The sequence below is a fragment of the Pseudopipra pipra genome, chromosome 2 (assembly GCF_036250125.1).
Source record: "Pseudopipra pipra isolate bDixPip1 chromosome 2, bDixPip1.hap1, whole genome shotgun sequence".
Lineage (NCBI taxonomy): Eukaryota > Metazoa > Chordata > Aves > Passeriformes > Pipridae > Pseudopipra > Pseudopipra pipra.
This window is the reverse complement of record NC_087550.1, coordinates 27,878,381-27,903,316: the sequence shown is the minus strand read 5'-3', so window position 1 is coordinate 27,903,316 and position 24,936 is coordinate 27,878,381. Positions and strand designations below refer to the sequence as shown.

At 41.8% G+C, this 24,936-nt stretch overlaps 3 protein-coding genes across 8 annotated transcripts in view; 2 read left to right on the top strand and 1 right to left on the bottom strand.

Annotated features, from left to right (window-relative positions):
- KPNA1 (karyopherin subunit alpha 1) overlaps positions 1-3,635 on the top strand; it is a 51,148-nt gene extending 47,513 nt beyond the window's left edge. For all 6 annotated transcript variants that reach the window (XM_064644581.1, XM_064644587.1, XM_064644583.1 and 3 more), the window contains exon 14: positions 599-3,635. In XM_064644581.1, coding sequence (XP_064500651.1) covers positions 599-786 — 188 coding nt within the window. In that variant the 3' untranslated portion in view covers positions 787-3,635. The remainder of the gene's footprint in view (positions 1-598) is intronic.
- Positions 3,636-7,938: 4,303 nt separating this feature from the next.
- FAM162A (family with sequence similarity 162 member A) lies at positions 7,939-16,110 on the bottom strand. Its single transcript, XM_064644592.1, has 5 exons — positions 15,976-16,110; positions 14,820-14,945; positions 12,435-12,543; positions 9,238-9,346; positions 7,939-8,174 (listed from the first exon to the last, which is right to left on the bottom strand). Exons 1-5 carry the CDS (start codon positions 15,989-15,991, stop codon positions 8,085-8,087), a joined length of 450 nt encoding a protein of 149 aa, XP_064500662.1. The 5' UTR covers positions 15,992-16,110; the 3' UTR covers positions 7,939-8,084.
- Positions 16,024-24,322, top strand: MIX23 (mitochondrial matrix import factor 23). Its single transcript, XM_064644589.1, has 5 exons — positions 16,024-16,347; positions 17,392-17,517; positions 18,017-18,163; positions 20,451-20,510; positions 24,022-24,322. The coding sequence occupies exons 1-5, from the start codon at positions 16,024-16,026 to the stop codon at positions 24,070-24,072; spliced, it is 708 nt and encodes a 235-aa protein (XP_064500659.1). The 3' UTR covers positions 24,073-24,322.
- Positions 24,323-24,936: the final 614 nt, after the last annotated feature.

Sequence of the window (24,936 nt, the reverse complement as noted above, 5' to 3'; positions counted from 1 at the left end):
TGAATTTGCCCATTTGCTTAATGCCTGCCCAAAAACTGGTTGCCCGAGTTTAACTGCATTGTATTATATATAGGATAGAGATTAGATAATGGAGTCTCCATCCTTGGAAGTTTTGAATACCCATCTAGACGCAGCAGACCTAATCTGGTGTTGGTTAGTTCTCCTGGGCTGGGTTGCAGGTTGGACTGGATGATTATCAGAAGTCTCTTTCAACTTGCTCTTGAGTGATTCTGTAGTAATGGTCCTCGTAAGGAAAGCACTGGGAACACACTTTCAGGAAATTTGGTCCTAAAAGTCTTTTCAGAAAAAGTCTTTGAGTTTGAGGCCTTGTTCGTCTTTACCCATTCAAGCCTGTGGATTTAATTTTTGGGTGAAAGGGTAGAGGCAGACAGAGAGTACAAAACACATAACACAGTTACAGGGAACTCTGTAGTTCAACCTGTTTTTCCTTGGTTGTGGAGAGTACGTAAGGGGGCCTGTTCTTTCCAAAGGTTGGAGACAGTTGTCATCAAATGTAAATGTTCACAGCAGACTGAAAACTGTCATGGTCATATGCTTTCACTGAGCTATAACTTTTATGTACTTCTTTTCTTTGCAGGCCTGGACAAGATTGAATTTTTGCAGAGCCATGAGAATCAAGAGATTTATCAGAAGGCCTTTGATCTGATTGAGCACTACTTTGGAACAGAGGACGAAGACAGCAGCATTGCCCCACAAGTGGACATCAACCAGCAACAGTACATCTTCCAGCAGTGTGAGGCTCCCATGGAAGGCTTCCAGCTTTGAGGTGCCCTTGTGCTGTGTGCTCCTCTACCTAGCCAATCCTGTTGTCGAGCCACAAGCCACCCGTGGAGTGATTCTCTCAATGTTTTCCATAACCCTGTTTGCGCTCATTCGCTTGCCTCGTGCACATGCTCTTACATACGTCTGGAAAACTTTTGGCTCTCCATGGCAGGATGCCCCCTCCTTGGCAAGGGGTCACCAGAATCACCCTTCTCCTCTAGATTCTGAATCTCTCCACTGTCATCTTCGTGGAGTTGAGGCACCTTTCTATACTTTGAGATATTCCCTGTTCCTGTTACGGGAAAATAGTCCCTCATCCACTAGCCCCCACGCTCCTGGCATCCAAGAGAAGGCTGTCTGCTTTTCTCTTTTAATTGCTGCAGTATGTGCCTGCAGTCCAGGGAGATGTTCAGCCTTTCTGAGAACGTAGCTGAATTCATCCCCCATGTTCTCCCCTGGATGCCTCTTTGGATAGCGGCGAGAGATGAATTAAACCTTCACATGCAGCGTATCTACTTTGCTGTATGTGCCACCTGGGGTTATTGGCATGAGGAACATGTTACAAATAATGGAGTAAGTTCTCTATCCCGTGCAACAACAGGCTGCAATGGACATGTTTTGTGGTTCTTAAGAATATTGAACACATCTGGCCCCATCCCGTCTCAACACTGAGCTCCCAAGTTGGATTGCAGACCACTGTGGAGATTTGTATACCTTCCCAGTTTTTCCTCTCCATCCACAAAAAAAGAACCTGTGAATAGGTCACTCTTATCACCTCCCCAGAAACGAGTTTCCAAAACAGCTTCTAGAATGGAGAAATTGCCCTCACTTCTGCTTGCCAGCACAGTATGATCCAGCCGGGCCTTCCTTAAAAATCAAGTCCTTTCTGACTTCATCCTCCAGAGTCTGGTCCTTGTTATTATAGTTATGGCTGAAAAACTCCTGTCTGCCTCTTCACATTTTTACACAGCGTGACTTGAACAGATTTGTCTTCTGAAAAATTACCTTCCGAACACAGAAATCTTAATTTGTAAAACTTAGCACAAGGAGCATTAGATCGCCTTTTCATTTTCACAAGACAAGAGCTTCCTCTCCAACTCACCTGATGGAATAGAGTCCTCCTGGTCAAGCCCCTTATTTAACAACTAAAGTGACACTACATTCAAAGGATAGTACTATTACACCTGGGTCCACCTGGCCCTCTCATTTCATTTTTCCCTTTTGCTGTTTATGAGACTTCAGGTGAATTAGCATGGAACGCATGGTTCCTACAGGTGACATCTGTAAGGCATCGCTGACTGCATGACAGCTGCCACTTGCAGCTGTGGACTGCCCTTCTGCTAGCAGCATGTTCTTGGCTCCGCAACCTGCTTGGATCACAGACCTCTGATGCAAAGGCCAGCCACTCCTCACTTGAGTTCAGCTGACACTGACACCAAACTCTTTACACAACTGGGGAGATGCCACGTGATTGAAAGTGGCAGTTCCATTTTGAAAAATGCAATGGATTCCCTAGGCCGTCCGCTCCCCCCTGCATCAGGCTATGTTCTTTCAAGCCATTTTGGATGCTTGGAACACACATTTGTCCAATGTAAACATTTCAAAATCGCCACTGCCAACTGCAGCGTCGTGGACCTGTGGTAAATGTTAGTGGCAGAACTGTCTGCAAGATCCTCATGACTCCTCTCAGTGATAAGCCACTGCAAAAGCAAAACCAGCCCATTGGATACAGTTATAAAAATACATAAATCACTTGTCATACTGCTGAAAGAAGCTAGGCAAAGGCCTGAACATCAGCTCTGTGTGACCATTATTTAAATAAAGTCTTCAGTTCTGTCTCTGCTTCAGGATGGAGACTCTGACCTGTGTGGCCACTGCAGAAGCCACCTGCTGCCTCCCTAGCTAAGCCAGTTGGCCTCCACTTTCCCTCTCCCAGTTATTTTCTCTAGTGCTGCTTTGTGCTGAAGGAACATTTAGTTTACTGCACTTGATCTGTAAATGGACTTCAATTCTTTGTAATTTTAGGGGGTTAAATTTGGTGGTTAATTTAAAAAAGCAAAAAAACCCCTCAATGTTGCCTTTACATCACATATAAATAACTGTGTTTCTCTTTTCTTGAAGGGTGATAGAAGCACTGATTAGTAGCAAAATCTTGTTTTAGCTTTTGGATTTTTTTGTGCTGGATTTTTTTACGTGTAAATTTCCAATAACATGTCATTTCTATAAGATTTGTTTAAAACCATGTACCTCTTATTGGATGGTATAAAAATGCTACATATTTTGTAAACAAATCTGAGCAAAGTGTGTGTGCATATATTCTGTATATTCATATATGTATATTCTGTGTATATATACACTAGCGTGTATATATACATATATACACACACACACATATATATATATACATGCATAAAGTGTGTGTATATATATATACATACCTATATATCTATATATATATAAGTGTTTTCTCTTCCAGGCTAGTGAAAACAATGTGGTGCATTGGCGTTTCCCTCCCCTGCCCCCCCAAGAACGTAATGACAATTGCCTCTAAATGAGTGAATTAAAAAAGAGTCCATTTAAGCTGAATGGTGTGCCTTCCTCTGTAAGGAGCCTGGCCATTATTTGTTACTTTTGCTGTGGATATGTGAATTCAGAGCAGATAAGTATAAATCTTTAAACTTGGTATGTTTGTTTGAAGTGACAGGCCTGGTTGACACAGGTAATATTGTTGTCATAAATACTTGGACTGTGTAAGGCATTTGACTGGTACTGCATAATATTTTGACTGAAAACCACAACAATACAAAAATCAACACGGCACACATTAAATGGATTAAAATGTGGCTAACTCATAGGTCTCAATGTAATTTTAAATGGTGCTTAATTGAGTGTATTTCCATCAGGATCTTCCAGCAACCAGTCTTGGCGTTGCTTTACTTAGCCTTTTTAATAGGTTGAAAAGAAACAAAATCTACTTCTAACAAAGGCTGCAAATTAAATGGGTACGGAAGGGAGATCAGACTTGTGCATTATGAAAGAAATGATACAGACTGATCAGAATTACTTGGCAAGCCAAGGGCAAGTAAACTATTTGCATTTTAGCAGACCCAAATATGTGGCATAACGTTACCCTTCTAATAAATAACATTCAGGCCACAGGTGAGGACTCTCTTTTGGAGGAAAAGTGCTGCTGAAAAGATGAGGATCATTATATGTTACTGCTTGGACACTACTACCTAACACAATTCTGTGTAGCTATGTCCCTGCTAGAAAAACTGAAACCAGTATTCTTTGCTCTCCTGAAGGATGTGCTCAGACAGGGACCATCTCGGAGAACGGCTCTGGCTGCCACTTTTGTGATGGTCACACTGTGTTTTGCATGATCTGTTGTTGTTTTGTATCTACATAGGAGGCAGCTGCTCTTGCGTAGAGGATAAGTGAGGGAACTGTTGGGAGTTCTTGGGTTCTTCTCTTAGCTCTGCCAAGCAGCCTGTGGTGCCAGAAAAGTGATCTCGTGTTTTCTTCCAAATTGCAATGTATGCATTTGTTTCTGTCTACTTGTGGAGATCCAATCTAAGCACCTTCCAAAAGCCCCGCAGACTGCTAACATGAAAAGATTCATGAAAATTTCTCCTGTTCTTTCTGCAACATCAGTAATGAGGTGGAAACACTGCACTCAGGTTTTAACAATGTCTATTTTAAACTGGCTGTTAGAGAAAGGAAGATGTAAGACTGCCTGGAATTGCTGTCTTGCAGTTCTGACCACAGATCAGTAATGCCATTTAAGTTGTGTATTTGTTGGGCCAGCAAACAGGAGCTGTTATTTTTTTGTTGGTAAATTTCCCAGTAGAACACGGCAGGGTCACTCTCTTGGATTCAGGAGGATACAAGAGATAATGGGGCAGGTTATTGAAAGCTCAATAACTAAGCCAGGACCAGTGCCTGGGGCTCATGGGAAGACACCACATAATTATTTGAGGCAACTGCTGCCCACAGACTTCAACCTGTTCTTAAATTCCTGTGTTGGTTCCTTGCTGCAAACCAAATACTGGTGGTTCAAGTCCCTTCCTCTAACATTAAGAGAATGGAGGAAGACAATGACCCCCAAAGACCTGCATGTTCTTGAAACTGCATTTTTTTTTTTCTGTTAGCACCAAGAGTGTTGAAGAACTAGATGGTCCTACATGTGACAGTGCTCTTGCTATTACACCTCTGTTCTTCTCTGAGGATTTCCAGAACAGCTATCTTATCTCTCTGCCAGCTTAAAGTAATTCCCACATTTTTCAGTATGATTTCTTTGTCTCTGGAAATTGGCACAACACACCATTGGTACTCTCCAATGCCAATTTTAGACATGAAGGTCTTTCTTCAGTCGTAGCAGAAAATAAACAGGACCTGTTTGTGTACTGCTGTGGCCATGTCCATAAGGCTCTTGCATGCTCTTCTGAGGCAGTGTTGAAGTTGTCAGATTGATCGTTGCATTTGGAAGTTTCAGTTGCCTTTGGAAGAGGTACAGCAATATGGCATATGGTATCCAATTGATAAATTTGACTGTTTTGAATAAATGTGAATGGTGTTACAGACCAAGCCAAAGGAAAGAAAATTAAATACTGTTTAAGGGTTTAGTATGTTCCTCTCCATCACGCACTGTTAAAAGGCTGCAGGCTAAAGCTATGAGCTGTCAGGTGATCCGAGGTGTTATTCAGTTCTCCAGTCAGCTGGACAGGCTGCTTCAGCTAGAAACACGCTGGTTTTGTCACCATTGTCTGTGTTTAGAAGTGCTTTCTTGGAAGCCATCACACTAGGAAAGAGGTGGTTTCTTTCACTGCCTCTCTAAGAAAGATTTACATTGTTTTTCTAGTACCCAGCTACTTGCAAAGAAAATACTGCAATGCTTGGGAGTGAGCTGGAGACAGCACAAAGCTCCTTGTCTTGGGGTTTTGTTTGAGACTCTGGAGCCTACGTGGAAGCTGAAAGAAAACACAAAGGTGGGCAGTGATGCACAGTTTTTATGACAGATACTGAAAGGGTGGAGATACTAGAGTGACAGAAAGATACATGGAGCTTTTGTCAAACCACTGGACCAGACTTCAATATTTGAGTAAATGGTAAAAAGCTTATAGAAATTTAAGTAAAATGGAAAATAATTACCATTGCTGCTCTGAGGTGTTGTTTTCTAAGGGGTATTTTGCACATTTTTATTTGAAGTACTTTACCAGCTGGATGAGTCCAAATAGTTTTACTGTTCCAAAACTAAATGAGGTACCTTCCAGTTCTGTTCAAAAGAGCACTCAGTGCATATTGAAAGGGTAATATTTTTGGAACGCACAGTTTTAAGCTCTGCCATCACCAAGCATAAATCACAAGTTTTTCTTCAAGGAAACTTGAAATACCATCTGAAATGCATGTTCTGTTTTTTTGGTCTTATTTAATACGTACATGATCACATGTAATCTGGCAAGATTTATTTTGGTTCTCACCTGTGTGCCTGCTGTGTGGCAAAGAACTAGAACTGTCATGGAAAATCTGTTCACGTACTTGCAGTGGAATTAAATGTGACTTGCATTCAGTGCTCATTAAGTGGACAAAGCTGTGGAAGCCTGCTCTGCTTGACTGACAGCTTACTTGTGATAATTTCCATTCAGAGAATCTGATGGCAGGTCATGGTATCACCTGAAGGTTGTAGCTTCTGTGGTGGAATTGACTTCACAGCTTGTCTGACTGGTTACATCTCATTGTGATATCCAGAATTGCAATTCATAGAAAGACGGCCTACAGCAATGATTTTCTAGCTCTGGAGTAAATGACAAAGCTACTAGAAAGGACTGCAGTAGAGATTTTACTGCTTCTCTTTTCCAGGTATAAAGAGAAGATTTCCCATGCATTTTTGTAGAGCTTTTGATTCACTCAGCAATAGTGGTAATTTTTAGTAGTATAACAAAACTAATCTGGAAAAAGTTTCAAAAAAAATAATTTCCCTCCTGCTATGAGGAAGTTCACAAGCTAAATCTGTCAAACTGATATATATGTCTCTTCTCTTTTTGGAGTCCTCAGGACCAGTGAGCAGGCAGTGCTGGGAAGTAACAGGTTTTGAGCAGTCCTGACATTTCCAATCTGCATTTCCTTCCAAATGAACTGTAAGGAGAAGGAAAAATACTATCTCTGGCTGCTGCAAGCTGTTCAGCATGAATAGTGTGTGACTCTTTGGGCTCAATGCCAGAAGTAGAACTGTTGGGAGTTGCTCTTTGCAGGTATTACTGGGACTGCCACTTCTAAAACATGAGGCAGGTGATCTCTAGGTGGGCTAGTATAATGAAAGTACAGATGATGACTTAAAGGGGGAAAATACAAATAAATGAGATTTGAAAAAAAAGAGCTTAGTAGCAGAGAGCAGGAATGCCTGATGGACTTTCTCATACTCATGTGCCTCAAAATACTAAATCTGACAGTACAGGTTGAAGCTGTTGCTCAGTATTCCTCAAAATTGTCATCTCTGTTCCACCTCTGGTGTGACAACCATTAGGTTGTCAGCTGCAACACAGTGGTTCTCTGGAATGCTGTTTCACTATCCATCTCCCTCCTTGTTTTACTGAAGGCAGGCAGTTCTTCACAGAAAGTAATCCCTCACTTAAATGCAGCCAGAATAATTGCACCTAGAGCGGGTAAGCAGGCTAAGTTATGATCATTTTGATGATGTTAATGCAGGTCAGACAATTACTCCTGACTCGAGGGCTCCCTTAATAATTTTTCTGTCTTGCACAAAGGGAAACATACAGAATAAATATAGCCCCATTCTCCACATAGCCCCCTTCTTCTTGAGGGGACCTTGAAAGGACCTGAAAGAGCTGCTGATAGTGGATGACTGCCCAGTGAAGGTATTTTGTTTGTGCAAGTGGAAACTAAATGGACTGTGCTTTTGTCAAAGTCACCTTCTTGTAAGTGGTAAGTAAGACCTTTCATAAGGGGGATTGGTACCAAGAATGCAAGTACAGCTTCTGCAGTATTTTAAAAGATGCTTAGTCTAGTGGATAGCATATGTGGGAAGCAATTACTTTGTCTCTCCAGTTTGCTCATGTGTCCTGTCCCACTAACTATGAAGAAAAGAGTTTGAAAGAAAGGGGCAGTTATTAGCAAAAGAAAATAGGTATTTCTGGGTTTAGTTATTAATGGATAATGTATTCATTCTTTCTTGAATGTGAGTGTACAGAACTAACATACAGGAAAAATGTGACTATATCCTCCTTTCAGTGCTGAAAAGGACTTCGCTTTTCTTCCCCAGTTCTTGCTCTTCATTTCCTCTTTTAAGGTTTAGCAGATGCAGTAGTTTCCTCTCTCCACTGGGCTTTCTTCTCCAAGTTTATGTTTGTAAGAGTTTCATGTCTTTTTACAGCCTACAATGTAATAAGATCATCGGTTATCACCTGAAGGACCACAGAATTGAAACTTGAATTGATAGCTTACAAAATATCTGGCCTATCCTTACCGAGGCACAGTTCTGTCAGCAGTAATGCCAGGAAGCAAGAGGGGTAAAATAAAATATCCAGAAACTATTTTGGCTGAAAGTAATTACTTCTCTGGGAATAAATTAAAGCCTTTTGTTAAGGCACTAGAAGATACATTAATACTAATCTCCGATCTTCACAAGTCAGAGGTACTAGAAACAAAAGTTAAACAGAATCACAGAATCCTCTGAAATGGAAGGGATCCCCAAGGACCATTGAGTCCAACTCTTTAGTGAATGGCTGGCCCATGCAGGGATCGAACCTGTGACCTTGGCATTATTAGCACCATGTCTAACCAACTGAGTTCATCTCAGGAAACATAAATAGTTTCAGCGTCTTTGAAAACAAGGTTTCCAAAGTAGCTGTCCTCACTTCCTGGTGTTTGCATTCATATTACTCCAGTACAGAGGAAAATGTTCTGGGAATTGTCAGTGTTTGATCTCTTCTGCTAAAGCCAGGGAAAAATCTTTGCCCTGTTTAATTTAGAGTGCTGCATCCTTTTCATTTTCATAGACAATTGCAGACAGAAATGTCATTTGACATTCAGCAATTCACAGTACTGGGATTGAGACTGTCATAGTTTTAAGGTTTCTTTAGAACACTTAGCAGTCCATAGAAACAAGATCTGAACACTGTCATCAGAAGAACTGCTTCAGAGAAAGGCAGCATACAAGGAAGGTTCTTCTGTGCATGCAGATGGTTTAAGCTCAGAGGTTTTTTTTCTTTTAAAGGAAGCACATGCAATCTTAACAGTGACATCACCCTTTTCCAATGGGAATTAGTCAATGAGGGTCACTTCTGGGGAACTAGGAGGACTTAAAATTTTTGTTCAGTGATAAAATGAAAAAACAAAAAAACAAAGCCCCAAAGCAAGACAGTACTAAAAATACATAGAGGAACTGAGAAGTTTATGTAAAGATTGATTTGCACTCAGCCAAAAATCTGTGCTTACCTGCTTCCCTCTAATCACCATGATGATGCATCCCACTATTGTCAAGGCAATCATTACATAGCTAAACTTCACACGCAGTGTGGTCTTTGCTGCTCTGACTGTTTCGATCCTCAAGAAATAAGAATAAAAGAACAGACTCATTATCAGAGACCCAAGTAAATCACTTGATTAATTGTTTAATTTTTCCTAGCATGCTAATGCTAATAGTACTTGGCTCTTTTCACAAAAAAAGTTTTACAAGATGGGAAACACTGATCCCAGCTACCCTGGGACATACTTGGTCACAAAGACATTCCTCTCAAAGCTGGAAACAAACCCAGCTTTTTTATCTTTGGTTACTTCATTGTTAAGAGACATTAATGCCTTTGCAGACCACTTGACTGCAATGCAAATGAGGAAGGCTGCAGCGTTTAAGTATGTATGTTCATCATGGAAAGAACAGGAAAAAGAGAGGGTTTAGTAATGCAATGTTTTTCTTACTGTGAACTCCTTCTGTGCTCACTACCATCTTCCAATATCTGCAAAGCCAGGGAAAACTCCATACTATAACTGTGATGTATTTAGCATTGTAAAATGTGCGTTTTTCTCTCAATAACAGAAGTATGGTAAAAACCATTTGTGAGCAAGAATAACATACAGTGTTTAACAGCTGGGATTTTCTTGGGCTGGGGGAAGCCATTTCTACTGCCTGAACTTCAGAATAGTTTCGTTTATGATACAGTCTATTTTCCAGCAAGGCATCTTCCTCTACTACAGGATTTGACAGATGATACACTGGCTGCTGAGTACGGTGCTCAGAAATTCTGAATAGGACTTGGTAAAAGACCAGTGGTTAGCACTTCCCTCCCGGTAAATAGTCTTCAAGTAATCTGTTTTCCTAAGAAACTAAGGAGGTGTGGAGGAACATAAGCTTTCCATCATCAGCTCTGGACAGAGGAACCCTTTAAATCTTTTTTTCTTTTTTCCTCCATAATTTCAGGGGGCTTACCTAGCCACACCAGTAGCTATACTACTCCTTTGGGAAACCTGTTGCCTAGTCTGCTGTTATCTTTAAAAACCGGAAGTCTTCCACAAGAAGAGCAGTGGTTATTAACACCTTCCAGCTGTACATGTGAAGAGTTAAAAGAAAAGACCATTTATTTTAAGTTGGGTTAAACTCTGAAGATCATTCTACCCAAATGACATATTGGTTACAACAAATTTTAAGTTTGTGTTAGAGCAAAGTGAGAAGGGCCAAGGAAGTGTCAATGCTTTTTGGATGCGCTTCCCACAATAACCAAAGACCTACAGCCTATATATTTAATTCTCCTTGCAGAATTTAGAGCAGGTGACTCCCTTCTCAAGGAGGTCTCATATTCTCACTGATCAAATTTGGCACAGTATAAAGTTCCGGAAGACTTGAAAAGCATCAACAGTGCATGGTGAGAATAATAAATACATCACACTAGGTAATTATACCCCAAAACTAACACGGGGAATGGATTTAATGGAACTGGGAAATTATTACTGTACACAAACATGAGTGAATATGGAATCTTTTACTACATTTTGACCCTTATACTTTGAAGAAGAAAAAAGATACTTAAGGATCCATAATAGTTCAAAGTGGTAAATCACATAGGACCTGAGAGCTGAAAAGAGTTTTGCTCTTGTTTTTGTCAGAGTATTGATTTGATTGCAAGATTTCTGATCATAGGGAACAAACACATCCATCTACAATGAAACTAATAGTTAATTTTAGCATCCAGGTTATTTGTTTCTGCTAATAATCTGCAATGAACGCCTTGAGTGCAAGCTGCAATTAAGCTGAAATGCACAGAAGTAGGATTAAAAGAAAAACCTTTGCTAATTAATTTTGGAAGTACCTTAGATAAGAATATATGAGAGCAAAAGGTAGATATCTGAACACAATTTGCATTTTAAATCAAGTCGGTGGCTAAGATTAATATTTGTTTAATAATTGAGTTACTTCTGATCACCACATTTTGCAAGATTACTGAGTTATATCACAAGCCCTTACAACCCACAATTAATCTCAGAACAGGAAAACAAGTTTTTCTGCTTTTATAGTTCTCAATTGTCTTCTCACATTTGGCTGAATTATTTGTCTAAATAAAAAGAATTCCCTATGCATTTGCACAAATGGTCAGCTTTTATCAGAATTTGGTTTGTCCTTTCAATAAACTACTGAAATCAATCACTGTTAACTTTGTTTTCTTAAAAACCCTCAAATATATGAAGTGATGATAAGTTTTAATAATTTACACCTGTATGTATTTCAAATGTAAATTTAAGAAAAACAATTCAATACAAAATTGAAGAATTCCATTTTAACAAAATTTATTCACTGTGCTACATTGAGATACATGGGTGGATTTCCAATTCCCATGCAGTGCATCCAAAAAACCAGAAAATATTTAGAGGGCAGCTACATTGTTTTCTTACTCAAGTAGTGCAAGATTTACTGTATCTTTTTCATTTAAATAAATACTTATATTTAAAAGCATTATGAGCATGTTTTAAAGGATAACTATACTACTACTAGGAATGTTTTTTAAACTGATAGTTGCTGGTTGTTGATAAGTTTGATCTTCATTTTAGATATGCAAACCAGAACATCCAGTTTTATTTTCTACTTTTCACACAGGACAAAGTATTGACATTTGGACTCCACCAGCAACAGGGGAAATTTTGACTATATATATTTTGTTAGGGAGCCCTTCCCTCCACTGTTCCTTAATTTAAATTCCAAGACTAAAGAAAGTAGGCCCATGCCCTCTAGATATTCATTAATAAATATTTTATATAAGATTCAATTATTTTATAGTATATCATGAAAGTTTTCCACAAGGGGAGGCTGACATATAAAGAAAAAAGCTCACGATAATGTTTGAAAAAAGCATTTTAATTGTAAGACAAGAGTGAAAAATTGACTGATCTGTGATGTTTTTCTAATGAAACAATTGACAAATGCTGGTCATCCCTTTGCAAAACAAATCAAGAGGGATATATTATCTCAGCAGAACAGAATTGCCTAGGTCATCTCATCTACAAGATGTTACACCAGACACAGCAGTGTAAGATTTTTCAGCTGTGCAAACCCATTCCATTTAAGAAGAGTTATTCTGGAGCTGCATTCAAGTAACTTATTCCAGCACAGACAAAGTCTCTTTTACAGCTTCAAAACTGACACTTACGAGACAGTCTCTGGTATGTCCTCTGGTTTCTTGAAATGGCCTGCCCACAACAAAAATCTTTTCTCCCAGTCTGTAGGCTTGTATCCAGGCACCTTCAAAGGGGATCGACCTAAAAAAACCCCAACAAAATGCACAAACAAAACAAAACAAAAAAATACCACAAAAAACAATGGTCAGGGAAGCTGGATTGCCAGAGCTGTAACAAAACCAATTAGGGTGAGCAATGCAGAATTTTAAATATGATTGCTAGAGTTGGTTAGAGAACAAGAACTGTATCACAGATTAACAAACGTGGAAATATGCATTAAACTGAGGCCACGTAAAGAAAGCTAAATCTATCCCAAGACTTCTGTATTAGCATGTCTAAATTTGCAGAAGCTGCTCCGGCATCTAAACTTCCTAAAGTGCTGTGATATTATAGTTTTTCTATTACATTTAAATTAGTTTAAAAAAAAAAAGAAAATTAAGTGGAACAGCTATAGAAAAGCCATTGTGCTGCACTGTCTGATCACAGAATGTTAACCTTTTCAGGCAGTGAAACATTTTATCTTATTGAAGGTACAAATAACAGATAACCATAGGACAAGATCAGACCCTTAATTTTCAGCTCAGTCTTTCAAACACCATATATAAAATATTCATAATGCAATAGAGGAAAGCTTTCATACATAAAATACCATTAAAATCTAGCAAAGGGTAAAGATAGACAGCTTTTTCCCCCTTTTTTTTTTCCTTTTAAACAATGGGAGGTATCCTGTGTGGATCTGTGCTCCCTCGTGGATTCATGAATTATCTAGGTAGTGGGGTGGACACACAGTTTGCCAACAATGCCAGGTTATTAAAAAACATGAGGGCTGACCCCAAAGAGCCACAAGGCTTCAGAACCCTGAGTCAATGAGATGGCCCGTGAGTGAAAGCCCTTGTATATTAACAGGAAGCAATTCCAGTTCACATACTAATGACAGACTCTAACCTAACTGTTATTAATTATTACCTGAGCCTGAGGAGTAAGTCCTTGGGGTTTCATAGTGGTTTTGGCAAGATGTTCAGTAATAGAAAGGAAAACAGCATAACTAGCAATGATTAAGAACACAGACAAGCACAACAGCATTACTGTGCCATTGTATAAAACTGCGACTCCAGCATTTTGGAAAGCATGTGAAATACTGATCCCTCATCTCAGAGGGAGCTGAAATAGAACAGGCACAGGGAAAACTGGTAAGGACAGCCACAGGTATGGAATGGCCACCATGTAAGAAACTGTCACAGACTGAGACCCTTTGGCCTGGAAAACCAGTAATTGAAGCTCTCCTCAGAACAAAAGAGCATTGTAAATGACATTGGGAGTGTGGGCTACAATGAACAGGCCCTGTTTTGGAAGGGGTACTGAATAAAGGAAAATCAGATTATAAAAAAGTACACATCGGGTTAAAAAAGGAATACAAGACAGTACTTGTTTTTCTCACAGCATGGTTAAGCTGAGGAATTCCTTCTTGGAGAATGTGGATGCTAAAAATACATCCAGCTTCAAGAAACGGGACAAGTTTATGAAGAAAAAAAAAAATCCAGTGAGGACCATTAAACACAAAGATGCCACCTCTGGGACAGTATAGAGGAGGAACACTATGTTTGCTGTAGGTCACATTCCCATTAGTCTTCACAAAAACATAAGGGGATCTCCTTTACCAGGCACTAGTGGAAACATCACACTTTAAAGGAGACCTCCTGTCTTACCCAGTACAGCTGTGTTATGTTTTTAAAACAGAAGCATGCCAAATGCTTCACATCTGTGTGCTCCTTTTATCCTGCATCAGTGGGCCATAAGGGAACCTGTTATACAGGAAGTCTGGTTAGAGCACCGTATCTGTCCCATATATAGTGAAAAAATGTTTCTGAGCTTTCCCTGACCAGCTCCACCCTTAAACATGAATCAAGGCAACGATTCAGACTCTCTTCTGCAGGGTATGTTCAATTTTGGGAACAGCTGGAGCTGGTTGCACTCTGAAAAACTGCAAAAGTATTTTAGCTCATACAATGTTCCTAAACATTAATAGTTTACACTGAGGCTGAACAGCCATTTCCAGAGCACAGCCGAAGAGCCTCAGTGTAGGAGTGCACACAAGATAAAACACTAGTGACCTTGCTACAAAGTGAAAGCTGTGTTATCGTCACAAGCAGAAATACTGACCCCTGGCTTTGTTAGAAAACAGGACTTTATTGCTAAATTTAATGCTCAATTTTCCTGTCTACAGATCAAAACTCACTCTCACAAAATCAGGGACATCAGCATCTATGTCAGCCAAATTCCTGTTCAGATGACTGCAGCATGGATATCCAAGTATTCAGTGGCATAAAACATAGCAAAATCTTATCAAAAACTCTTACTCTTTGACTGAAGTTGACTTTCTTCCTGGGGTTTAATGCAAAGCCTTCTGCTTATCTTCAGATCCACTCCTTCAGTCATCCTTAGAATTGAAGGAATATTTCTTCCCAGCAGTTTAACAGCCCTATCTGGAAGAGAAAACAGAGGAAGCAAAGAGGTCGAATTTAACTCAGAGCTAGTAGAATACTAGCTTTTCAATGGAAATGTTTGGGGTTTTTTTTTAAACACAAGAGAAAAAAAGAAAGAAAAACAATAAGTACAAATGTAATACAAGGCAAGAAGTACCAGATTTAGTTGTAATACTCTATGAAATTAAAACTTGTCTATAAGCTATACCTTAAGCTTGTCCATTAACTTTGATTAGAAAAATGAGAATGCAATTAACATAATTTAAAAAAAAAAAAGGAATACAAGATTACAGCCTACAAGCAATTTCTAAAACACAATGCATATCACAATTTCCAGAAACTCATCTATTCATATGCTTCAGGTACACTTTGGATGGTGCTATTTCTGGGACTGCACACCAGCATTCTACCAATCCTGTCATATCCCAAAAGCAATGCCAGAGTCAAGGAAAAAGACAAAAAAGGAGAATCTTGCTGTACAGAGAGATTAACTACTTTCTAATACATTAGAAGACGTCAGGGCACCTCTTATACAAGAACAGACTTTCTAAAAGGAGCTTCTAATTCATCAATATAATTTAAAAAATCTGGAAAAAAACCCCCAAACCAACACTGAAAGGCAAAAAGGGCACTTTTAAAAAAATAAAATGAGGGTTTTTTTTTCCTCCTTTATGCTGTCTGAAGGTGTCTCTCCTAAGAGAAACCGCTTTGGAGGCATAATGCGTTCCCGCTCTGAAAAAATAAATCATTTACATTTGCAGGCGACCGCCCCTAACGGAACCAGACCCTTTTCAAGGTCTTCAGAGAAGGAAAATAAGAGGCACAACTCCGTTCCTGACACTGTATTTAAGGCCAGCCCATCAGACGAGGCCGCTCACTCCTCGTTTCGCCGCCGCAGCGCCCGCCCCGCTCCGCGCTCCCACCGCGCCGGGCCCGGCTCCGGCTCCGCGGGGTCCCGGGGCAGGGGGCGAGCCGGCGGCAGCCCCCGCCCGGCAGCTGGAGCTCGGCCCCGGGGCAGCCCTTCACTCACCGGCGCGGCCCCACATGGCGCTGCCTCGGCCCTGCTCGGCGCCCCTCAATGTCACCGCCGGGCCCCGCCCCGGACCCGCGATTGGAGGCGAACGCGCCGCGGAGCGCTCGGGGCCGCCGGCACCGCCTCTGGTGGGGCGGCCGGAGCTGTGCCCGCAGCTGCGAGCGGAGAAGGGGTCGCGGGGCCGCCGCCGGTGGAGATGCCCGGCCGGGGGCCGCTGCGCCAGGGGCCGCGCTCCGGCGAGTCCCGCCCCGCTCCGCCCCACGCGTCATCCCGGCTGCCCGCCGGATTGGGCGCCGCCGCGCCCTCGGCCGATCCAGGATGGCGGCGCCCAGCGGAGCCGCGGGCTGCGAGGACTTCGCCGAGTTCCAGGTAACCCGCGCCGGGACGGAGCGGGCGCTCCCGCCGCCCCCGCCGCCCCCTCCCCGCGCCGCCGCCCCGCGCGCTCCCGCCGCCCCCCGCCGCCGGCCCCGGCGCAGCGCGCGCCCCGTGCGCGGGGCGGCGAGGTCACCCCATCCCCGCGGCCGCCGGGATGCGGGGCAGGGTCCGGCCTTCCCTCAGCCCGCTGCCCTCACCCCTCCGGCAGGGAGCGGGGCAGGGGATGCCCCCCGCGCTGGGCCCCTTCCCGGGACGGAGCGCTCGCGGCTCGGGAGCCTCCGCGGGCGGCGGGAACTCCGGGGGCGCCCTCCCGTCGTTTAAGTGAGCGTGAAGTACCACGCGTGTCTTCAGCGGTGCGAGCATGGCCCGGGGCGGTGGGGACCGGTCTGTTTCTAGAACACAGAATCACAGAATATGCCGAGTTGGAAGGGACCCATCAGGATCATTGAGTCCAACTCCTAGCCCTGCACACTGGACACCCCAAGAGTCACACCATGTGCCTGAGAGCATTGTCCAAACACTTCTTGAACTCTGTCAGACTTGGTGCTGTGAGGACTTCCTGGGGAGCCTGTTCCAGTGCCCGACCACCCTCTGGGTGAAGAACCTTTTCCTGATATCCAACCTAAACTTCTCCCGACTCAGCTTCATGCCCCCCAAAATAGTGGGAGTTTTTATTTGAAGTTTGCAGTTTCAGTTCAGGTTGTGCCCAGATTTCTGTCTAGAAGTGGAGATGGGGACTTGGGCTGGAGGGCTCTGCTCTCCAGCCTGTCCGTACTGCTGGCAGGGCCGAGGGGCTTTAAGGGGCATCAGTTACTCACCCCATCTCTGGCCTTTGCTGCCAAGGAAGCTCATTGGTTTACAGCACATACTCCTGCATGTGGGAATTGTTCCTTCGGTGCTTTTTTAACTCTTTATAATCAATCCTACTTACTTTTCTATTAAAAACCTTAATTACGTAATTTTTTTTTGTAGTAAGCTTTTCTCAGAGATAGAACCAAGTATCAAGCTATATATTTTATTTTTTTTTTTTTAATACAGGAGCTGCTCAGGGTGATGAGGACGATCGATGATAGAATTGTCCACGAATTAAACACTACAATTCCAACAGCTTCCTTTGTGGGGAAAGTTGATCCTAGCCAGACGTGTAAAGAGCTGTACGAGTCTGTGAGTGAGCACACCTTTGACTTTCAGGTCACTTCCTTGCTGTTTTGTCATGTTCAGGGCCCAGTGTCTAAGGAAGACACTGCCTTGATATATCTTGCTTTGTGTATTCATAACTGGCCCCTCAGCTTCTCTGCACATCTAAACCACATGCATGTAACAGCTGCTTCAGTTTAAAACCACGCTTTGTTCTGCAAAGCTGATCTTTTGGGGAGCATTTTGGGCTTCAGCAGATGGCATTAGCCCAGTCCATCTTTTCTTTTAAAAAGGATGCTAGCACGTTTTTCCTGCTATTCTGCAAGGCTCCTTATGTATACCTTTGACTTTTGATCAAGTTGGTAGCTGCTGCTCAAAGCAGTGTTGCTTCCAACATGTGAATTGTGGAATCAAAGGGATTTCTGTAGGTACAATACTGACTTCAGAAAGTTTCTCTTTTAACTTGTACCTCAGAGTTTTTTGTTCTCTGTTGAGTTGTTGTGACCTTCTTTCTCTCCCCACTTAGTTGATGAATGCTCACACCAACAGAGAAAGAATCATCAAAAACTGCATCGCTCAGACTTCCAGTGTAGTGAAAACTCTCAGAGAAGAGAGGGAAAAGGCCCAGGATGATGTAGCATTATTAAAGCAACTCAGGAAAGAGCAGACAAAGGTGAGTGGTGGAGCTTTTTAGAGATCTCTTATAGAGGAAGAAGAGGGTATCTTTCCCAAGTGGAAAGAGAGAAAGAAGTAATGGAGAGAACCTGAAGTGGATCCTGACTCAGGCAGTCTTTTCTGATGTTCTTGTTGACTGGATTTGTGAGAACCATCTATCTGCCAAGACAGAGCTTCTTTTATCCTGCAAGTGAAGCTTTTTCTGAGGTTATGTTACACAAATGCCATAGAAAAACACTTGCACTTCCCCATGGTGGACTCTAACCTTCACTGACTGACACCACTGAGCTACAACTTACTTTTCCTGTCCTCTACAAGGAGCTGCCAGACAACCTTGAATTCCACTTAACCATCTTTTTTTCTATTTAATATTTTTTGGACTAATATTTTGAGTACCTCGTGGTGGTGCGAGAAAGACCTCTGGGTTTGCATAAGAAATTCTGATGAGCAAATGCCCCCTCAACCTTCTGGTCTCTGAGTGGAAAGTGTACTTCACCAGAGGTGAACAGAGGTGACTGAGATGGAGTATCAGTAGTGAAGAAAGGAACCCCGATGAAGTTCTTGGCCTCATTCCAGGGCCCCTTTGGTAAGGGAAAGGATACAGAAAGAACTGTGTGGCAGGCGAGTGGTTTTATTCTTAAAGCCTCACTTAAACTGCTAACAAGCATCCATATTAGTTTGGGTAAAACCAGAATGGTAGCTTAGTATTTTCTACAGATTTTGTTTGCAGAGCCAATTCTTTAAATTGTTTAGTTACTGAGCCCAGAACTTCTCACTGAAACCACTAGGAGGATCATAGTGATAATGTTTAATGCTTAGAGGTGATTTTAAATGTTAAAAGCAGTCCATGATTTGGAAACCTCTCAGAAATTTTTTGACGAGATGACCTCAAATTTGCACTTGGACTTTATGAGGTGTAATCCCCCTGCTTTGTTTGGTTTTTTTTGTTTCCTGTAAGAGTTGTGTTTTTTTCTACAACTCAGAAAAGCTGTCTGACAGAACACATCCTAGTTTTAAGGTTATGCATTTCAAATGTATATTCACTTGATTGCAATACAGATCTCTTTTCTCTCTTTATATGTGTTTCTGTCATCCTGCTAGTGGTACAAATGAGTGGACTTTATCCAAAATTATTACTTCTGGATCATTGAATGAGAAAACTTGGAGTAGTAGTTCTCTGAACTGCAGAAGATACTCTGAGTGTTTATTTTATGGAATTATTGTGGTCATCTAGCCACTGTGGATGCTGGATTGGTATTTCAAACAGTTTGAAGTCTTGTTGAGGAGGTGAAACAACTCTAGTTGCTCTGTGTGCCTGAACATTTTACTTGGAAGGTTTTTGATGGGACTTCTGTCTTGGCTTGCACCTATTCAACAAGACTCTGGTTGGAACTGTATATTGAAAATGGATCAACTCTGATCTTCAGTCGGTTGTGTTAAAGACTCCCAACAAAAATATATCCTAGATGTGGGCAAAAATGGCAGATGGTTCTTATATCTCCTGCTATCACTTCAGGACCAAATTACTGCAGATCACCTGAACACAATAGATCAATAGATGCGAGACCCCAAAGAGATTCTTATGTTTCTCGTGGGTTGAGTGAGTGCTCACGAACTGTGTATTGTGGTAGTTCTTGCTGGAGCTTTTGTATCTGTGCACACCTGATTTGTCCTGCTGTGATGATATAAAATAAAAATTGGTTCAGATCACACAAACATATGTGATCAGACTGCAAACCCTTTTTGGTCAGTGCACAGAACAGATGGCAAAGGAAGTAGAGAGGGTGTCGTTATGATCTTAATTTTGAATCCAGAATCTGAGGTCTGTGTTCAATCCTAGCTTTGCTGCCAGCTCCCTATATGACTCTAATAGTACAAGAATGACAACTCAAGACTGCAGAGCTAACCCCAGCCCTGGCATTCGCTGTGCTGAATGCTTGAATTAGGTGCAGTTATTTATGTCTGAGAAGCCATTAATGTTAATCAGTTAACTGCTAGCAAATCTTGACAGGCAATTTTTAAGACTAGAGCATTAGTAATCAGGAGCTGCTTCTGCTAGGCTTGCATTTTGAGTCTGCCTTCACCATGCCCTTGCAGACTTCCCTCTGCCCTGAGCATTGTCTGAATGGAAGGGCCAGGCTCTCAAGATGATTACACCTTCTGGGGGATGGGGAATGCGCACCTGGTGCTGGGGTTGTGAGCTAGAAAGTTGCAATGGTAGTAAATACTGAAGGCTGCAGGGAGGCCCATTTGACAATAATCTCTTTTTCGGTTACTTTTTACAGTTGAAATTGATGCAGTCGGAGCTCAATGTTGAAGAAGTGGTAAACGACAGAAGCTGGAAGGTACTCAGTCACTTAATCGTGATGATTTTCTGTCCCAACAGACAGTCCTGCGCTGGAAATGTGGTATTGGTACCTTATGAAGCAAGTTAATTAGAAATATATGAGGGTAAATGTTTCAAGTCAGTCATTTCCCCAGTTCCTCAGTTCCCAGAGACCTAAACTTTAAAGTTGCACTACAAGGAAAAGTGTTTGATTTAGTGGGGAGAAGAGGACTGTGGATTATTCCCTGTGTCTCTTTCTCCACCTTGCCCAGTGGCTAAGGACTTTGCAGACTTTTCTGTGGTGGCCTATCTGAAAAACTTTCCAAGGCCTCTAACAGTGCCAGAGAAATGGGTCTTTCAAATTTGCCTGTCTGGTGCTGACCCAGGGGAGGGTGTGGCTGTGGAATTTGAACCTTTTTGTGGTCGAATTTCTTCAGGTCTGAATTGACACTCCATGGTGCAAAGGGCAGCCTTGCCGTTGCTCTCCCGTGTCAGTAGAGGGAGATCAAACCCTCTGGTTTGATGGCCCTAAAATCTGTCTCATTATAGAGTGATCTTAACACTTAAGCTTAAATTCTGAGGTGGCTGTATTGTGTCACTGCAGCGTTTCACATCTAGCATTCTTCTTTGGTTTGTTGTAGCTTTTCCGAGCTTTCAGTACTGCAGAGAGAACTTCTTTCCCTCTCTAAATGCAAAAAGGATTTTTGCAAATAGCTAGTACTAGCTGCACCTCCATTTTCAATCTCTACTTCATGATTTTAGTTCCCTAAATTGCATCATTGTAAAAGCGATACAGCTTTGTCTTGTGTGTTCTTCAGTAACTGTGGGCTGATGAGATGAGCATTTACACAGTTTCCATGTATGCTTTGCTATCAGTACTACCTCTGTACTGTCCCAAAAAGCTAAGCATGCCCTTAAGTTTAATTAATTTTAAACCAGCTCAGATCTGACTAAGCAATGGCAGAGCCTTAACAACACACTGCAGGTCCCCAGTGGCAAATATTTTATGGCAACTCTGCTATAGAATAACAGCCCCTGCCCTCATCTTCATTCTGAAGCACTGAGTTGATACAAAATTTAATACTGGTCCCAGTGTTTTCTTGTAGCTGCCCTAAGGTTTTTCTAGTGACAGAACTGTCTAATTTTTCCAGAAGATGGAGAGTTTATAAATAGTAAGGTATGAATGGTGCAGGGGTATTTTAGCTTGCTAGTGTATTCCTCAACAAGTGTTAAAGAGTGGGGCTTGAGGAGATAACTATTTCTAGATTTTATCTTCAGCTCTGCTATCATGCTCTGAATATACACTTAATTGTCTTATTAAGCTGCCTGTGAAAATACGTCACTGAAGGAATTAGAACCCGTCACAGTTGTGGGCAAAATGCAGTTTGTTACATGGAAGTGGTTATTGGTTTGCAGGGTGGTCTTTTACTGTTGCAGACTTCTAGCTGGGAAATACACTCATGTATTTCCCTTAACCCTAACCAACTGTAAACTGATTGGAAAAACCTGATTAGGAAACAGTTAATTTCAAACACTCTGGCTAGCTGTACCAGTAGTGGCATACAGAAAGATGCTGCTTTATAGAAATGCACGCAGTGGAATTTGGATGATGCCAGACAAGGAATTGACTTTCAAAACAAACCACTTGCATTAGTCTCTGTACAGCACCTCGACACTGGAGTTTATCATTGGAGTATTTTATACTAATATGTAAAAGCCAACAAAATCAAACTTCTGCATAGCAACATTAATGTTAAGGTTTCTCAGGCACTGTTTTTCCTGTCTGAAAAATGAGAATAGCACTTCACAGGTAGACCAATGGAGTTAAAGGGACCCAAATAACACACTTGAGTCAATGATCCTGAAAGTAAGAGGCAGTGTTAGTAAGATTATAGTATTGATCTTCCTTCTATGGGTTGTGGAGTTAACTGGTAAAGATGCTTTAAAAAGTTTATATGATAGCAAGCAAGCTAGTGTGGGTTTTGATGCAAGAGACCCTTGCAGTGTTTTTGAGCGTATTTCCAGTATCCTTTTAGACTTATATGCCATTTAAATGTCTTTAATAGACAATGGACAAAAGTGGTGCAATTTGTTTAATATTAAAATGCTTCTGAATTGAAACCCTCTGTTACTCTTAATTTCTACAGTTTCCTCCTATCCCTGATCTGATCTCAAACATTTACATAGTCTTAACTCTGCCAGAGGTGTCCATTGCATGTGGTAACATAATGATAACATAACTTGCATATGAAAGTGAAAGTGAGTGAAAGAAACTATATCACAACTTCTGTTTTCTACAATATGAAGCAGTTTCTAATACAAGTCTGTTTTATAAAATACATGTGAAAGCAAGTTGAAAATTACTCAAAAATTGTTGAGAACCAATGCTGTAACTAACGTGTGCTCCAAACTTTTGCTCAAGATGGGTTTTGAACTCTGATTAAGGAGATCAGCTATAGAAGTAGAAGATTCTAGGAAGAAACAGCTTGAAATAACATATTTATATAAAGTGATGCATAACTTCCCCAAAATTACAAGATCACTCACTTTGTAAAGCCAATGGGAGAGTTCACCAAACTTGATATCCTGATGATCGTGGGCATTTGGGTCTGCCAAGTCCCTGGACAGCTTGGCAAAATGCACTCTTGTGAGAGTGCTGGTGGGGCACCCAACAGCTGCCAGTGCCTCAGCTTGGTGCTGGGTGGTGCTCGTATCACTTTTGAGGCATGTGCAGGACCAAGTTTGGAGGCCAGTCACTACATAACTGACTGGCTTGTGAGAGCCCCTGCGACTTTGGTGGGAGCCTGCATGTTGTGCTTTTGATTCAGACTGCCTTCCTTTAAATAGTCCTGTTTATTGGCCTTCCTTAGGGCAGGCAGTCTGCTTGACAAGGCCTGCAGCAGGTCAAGCTAAATATACAGGATCATCAGGATCCGGTTCTGTGTGCTAAATTTTACCCAGAGAAGGTGCCAGAGGTGAGTGAGGCAAGAGCACTGTGCCCTTTGCATGGGAGTGCTGGCAGCACTGGCACCTGCTGGCAGATAACTGAGTGTCACTGTGGCTTCCAGGAGCCCTGGCCCCTCTTCTTAGCTGTCATGACAATGTAAAATATGTTTGCTCAGGAAAGAGAGGAAAACAGCATCCACGTTTGAATGTCAGAGTGAACTTAATGGAACACAACCATTCAGGAGCCTTCCAGTGATTCTATTGCTCCCTTTTAAAAACAAAAAGTCATCAGCATCTTGGATGGTAACAGACTACCAGGATTAAGAGTCTGCCTTGTCTGAAGGTGAGCACTTAGTACTGTGCAGTTCCCCAGCATCAGGCTATAAACTTTGCATTCACTAAAGCCAGGAGAGAAGGTGAATGGAGACAGATGCCTTGGTAAGTGCCATTTATTGGTACATGAGTACTGGGCAGCCTGAGATGTGTGCTATGTGAAGAGGTCATTGCCTGAACTAGCTGTGTAGTTTTTCTGATCTCCTGCATGAGGGCTGATTTGCTTTTGCTCTTCTGTTTTGGTGTCTCAGGTATTTAATGAGCGGTGCCGAATTCACTACAAGCCTCCAAAGAGTCAATGATGTGGAATATTTTCCATCAAGGTGGTCCATAACTGTGAGAGCCAAACTGGAAAGAGACCTTGGGTGAGCTGTATTGGGACCCTCCAGAACCAGTAGAACCCAGTCTTGTTTTGTTTTGGACCTACTTAGCTGACATCTCAAGGCTGAAGTGATTCTCCTGTAATTGAGAGACAACAATTCATCTTTTGTACCAAATATGTGAACAAATGAGTTTTATAGTATTAAAATAATTTTCAAATGGAATGCAAAACTGGCATTTTTCTTGAACTTCTACAGCTTCAGCAGTCCCAGAGGGGAAGAAACAGTAAAAGGCCTCTCTGAGCAGGGAGGACAAGGCTCTCCCTGACCTGGTGCCTGCTAAACTATCAAGTGAGCGTGGTATGTTTGTACAGCAAATCTGCTAAAGTCTGCAAGGAAATAAAAATTGCAGAATAATCAGCATGTGTAGTAGGTTCAGCATCCCTGAAAGTAAGAAACTGTCAGCATTGTTCCAAGCTGCTTAACAGGAGCAGCATTGGCTCAGAGCTGTGTGTGGATACAGGTTTGCCATTGCTCCTACAATGCTGACAGGCAGCATCTGTTGCATACTGTCCTTTAGTATATGTTACCAAGTTCTGAATTTTTCCTTTGTATAAGGAATGAGGTGTTGATTAAAACCACTTTGAGTTGGAGATGAAGCTATGTCTCCTTTGGGAATGAGACAGTTAACAGTCCAGTGATTATTTTTTGTCCCACCTTCTGAACCTTTAAAATTAATTCTACAAGTGAATTGCTTTTGAGCTGAGAAAAGACCTGTGCATAGCTGACCTTGTTGATTCTGGCCATTGTGTTGTGTTAGGAAGCTTTAATGCAATACCCCTGCAG

Coding starts and splice junctions, on each gene's coding strand:
- MIX23 (XM_064644589.1), top strand. CDS start 16,024: ATGTCACCGCCGGGCCCCGCCCCGGACCCGCGATTGGAGGCGAACGCG. Junction 17,518..18,016: donor GTAAAGAGCTGTACGAGTCT/GTGAGTGAGCAC, acceptor CTCCCCACTTAG/TTGATGAATGCTCACACCAA. Junction 20,511..24,021: donor TAAACGACAGAAGCTGGAAG/GTACTCAGTCAC, acceptor TTGGTGTCTCAG/GTATTTAATGAGCGGTGCCG.
- FAM162A (XM_064644592.1), bottom strand. Junction 9,347..12,434: donor GACATACCAGAGACTGTCTC/GTAAGTGTCAGT, acceptor TTATTTCTTGAG/GATCGAAACAGTCAGAGCAG. Junction 8,175..9,237: donor TGGTGATTAGAGGGAAGCAG/GTAAGCACAGAT, acceptor ATTACATTGTAG/GCTGTAAAAAGACATGAAAC.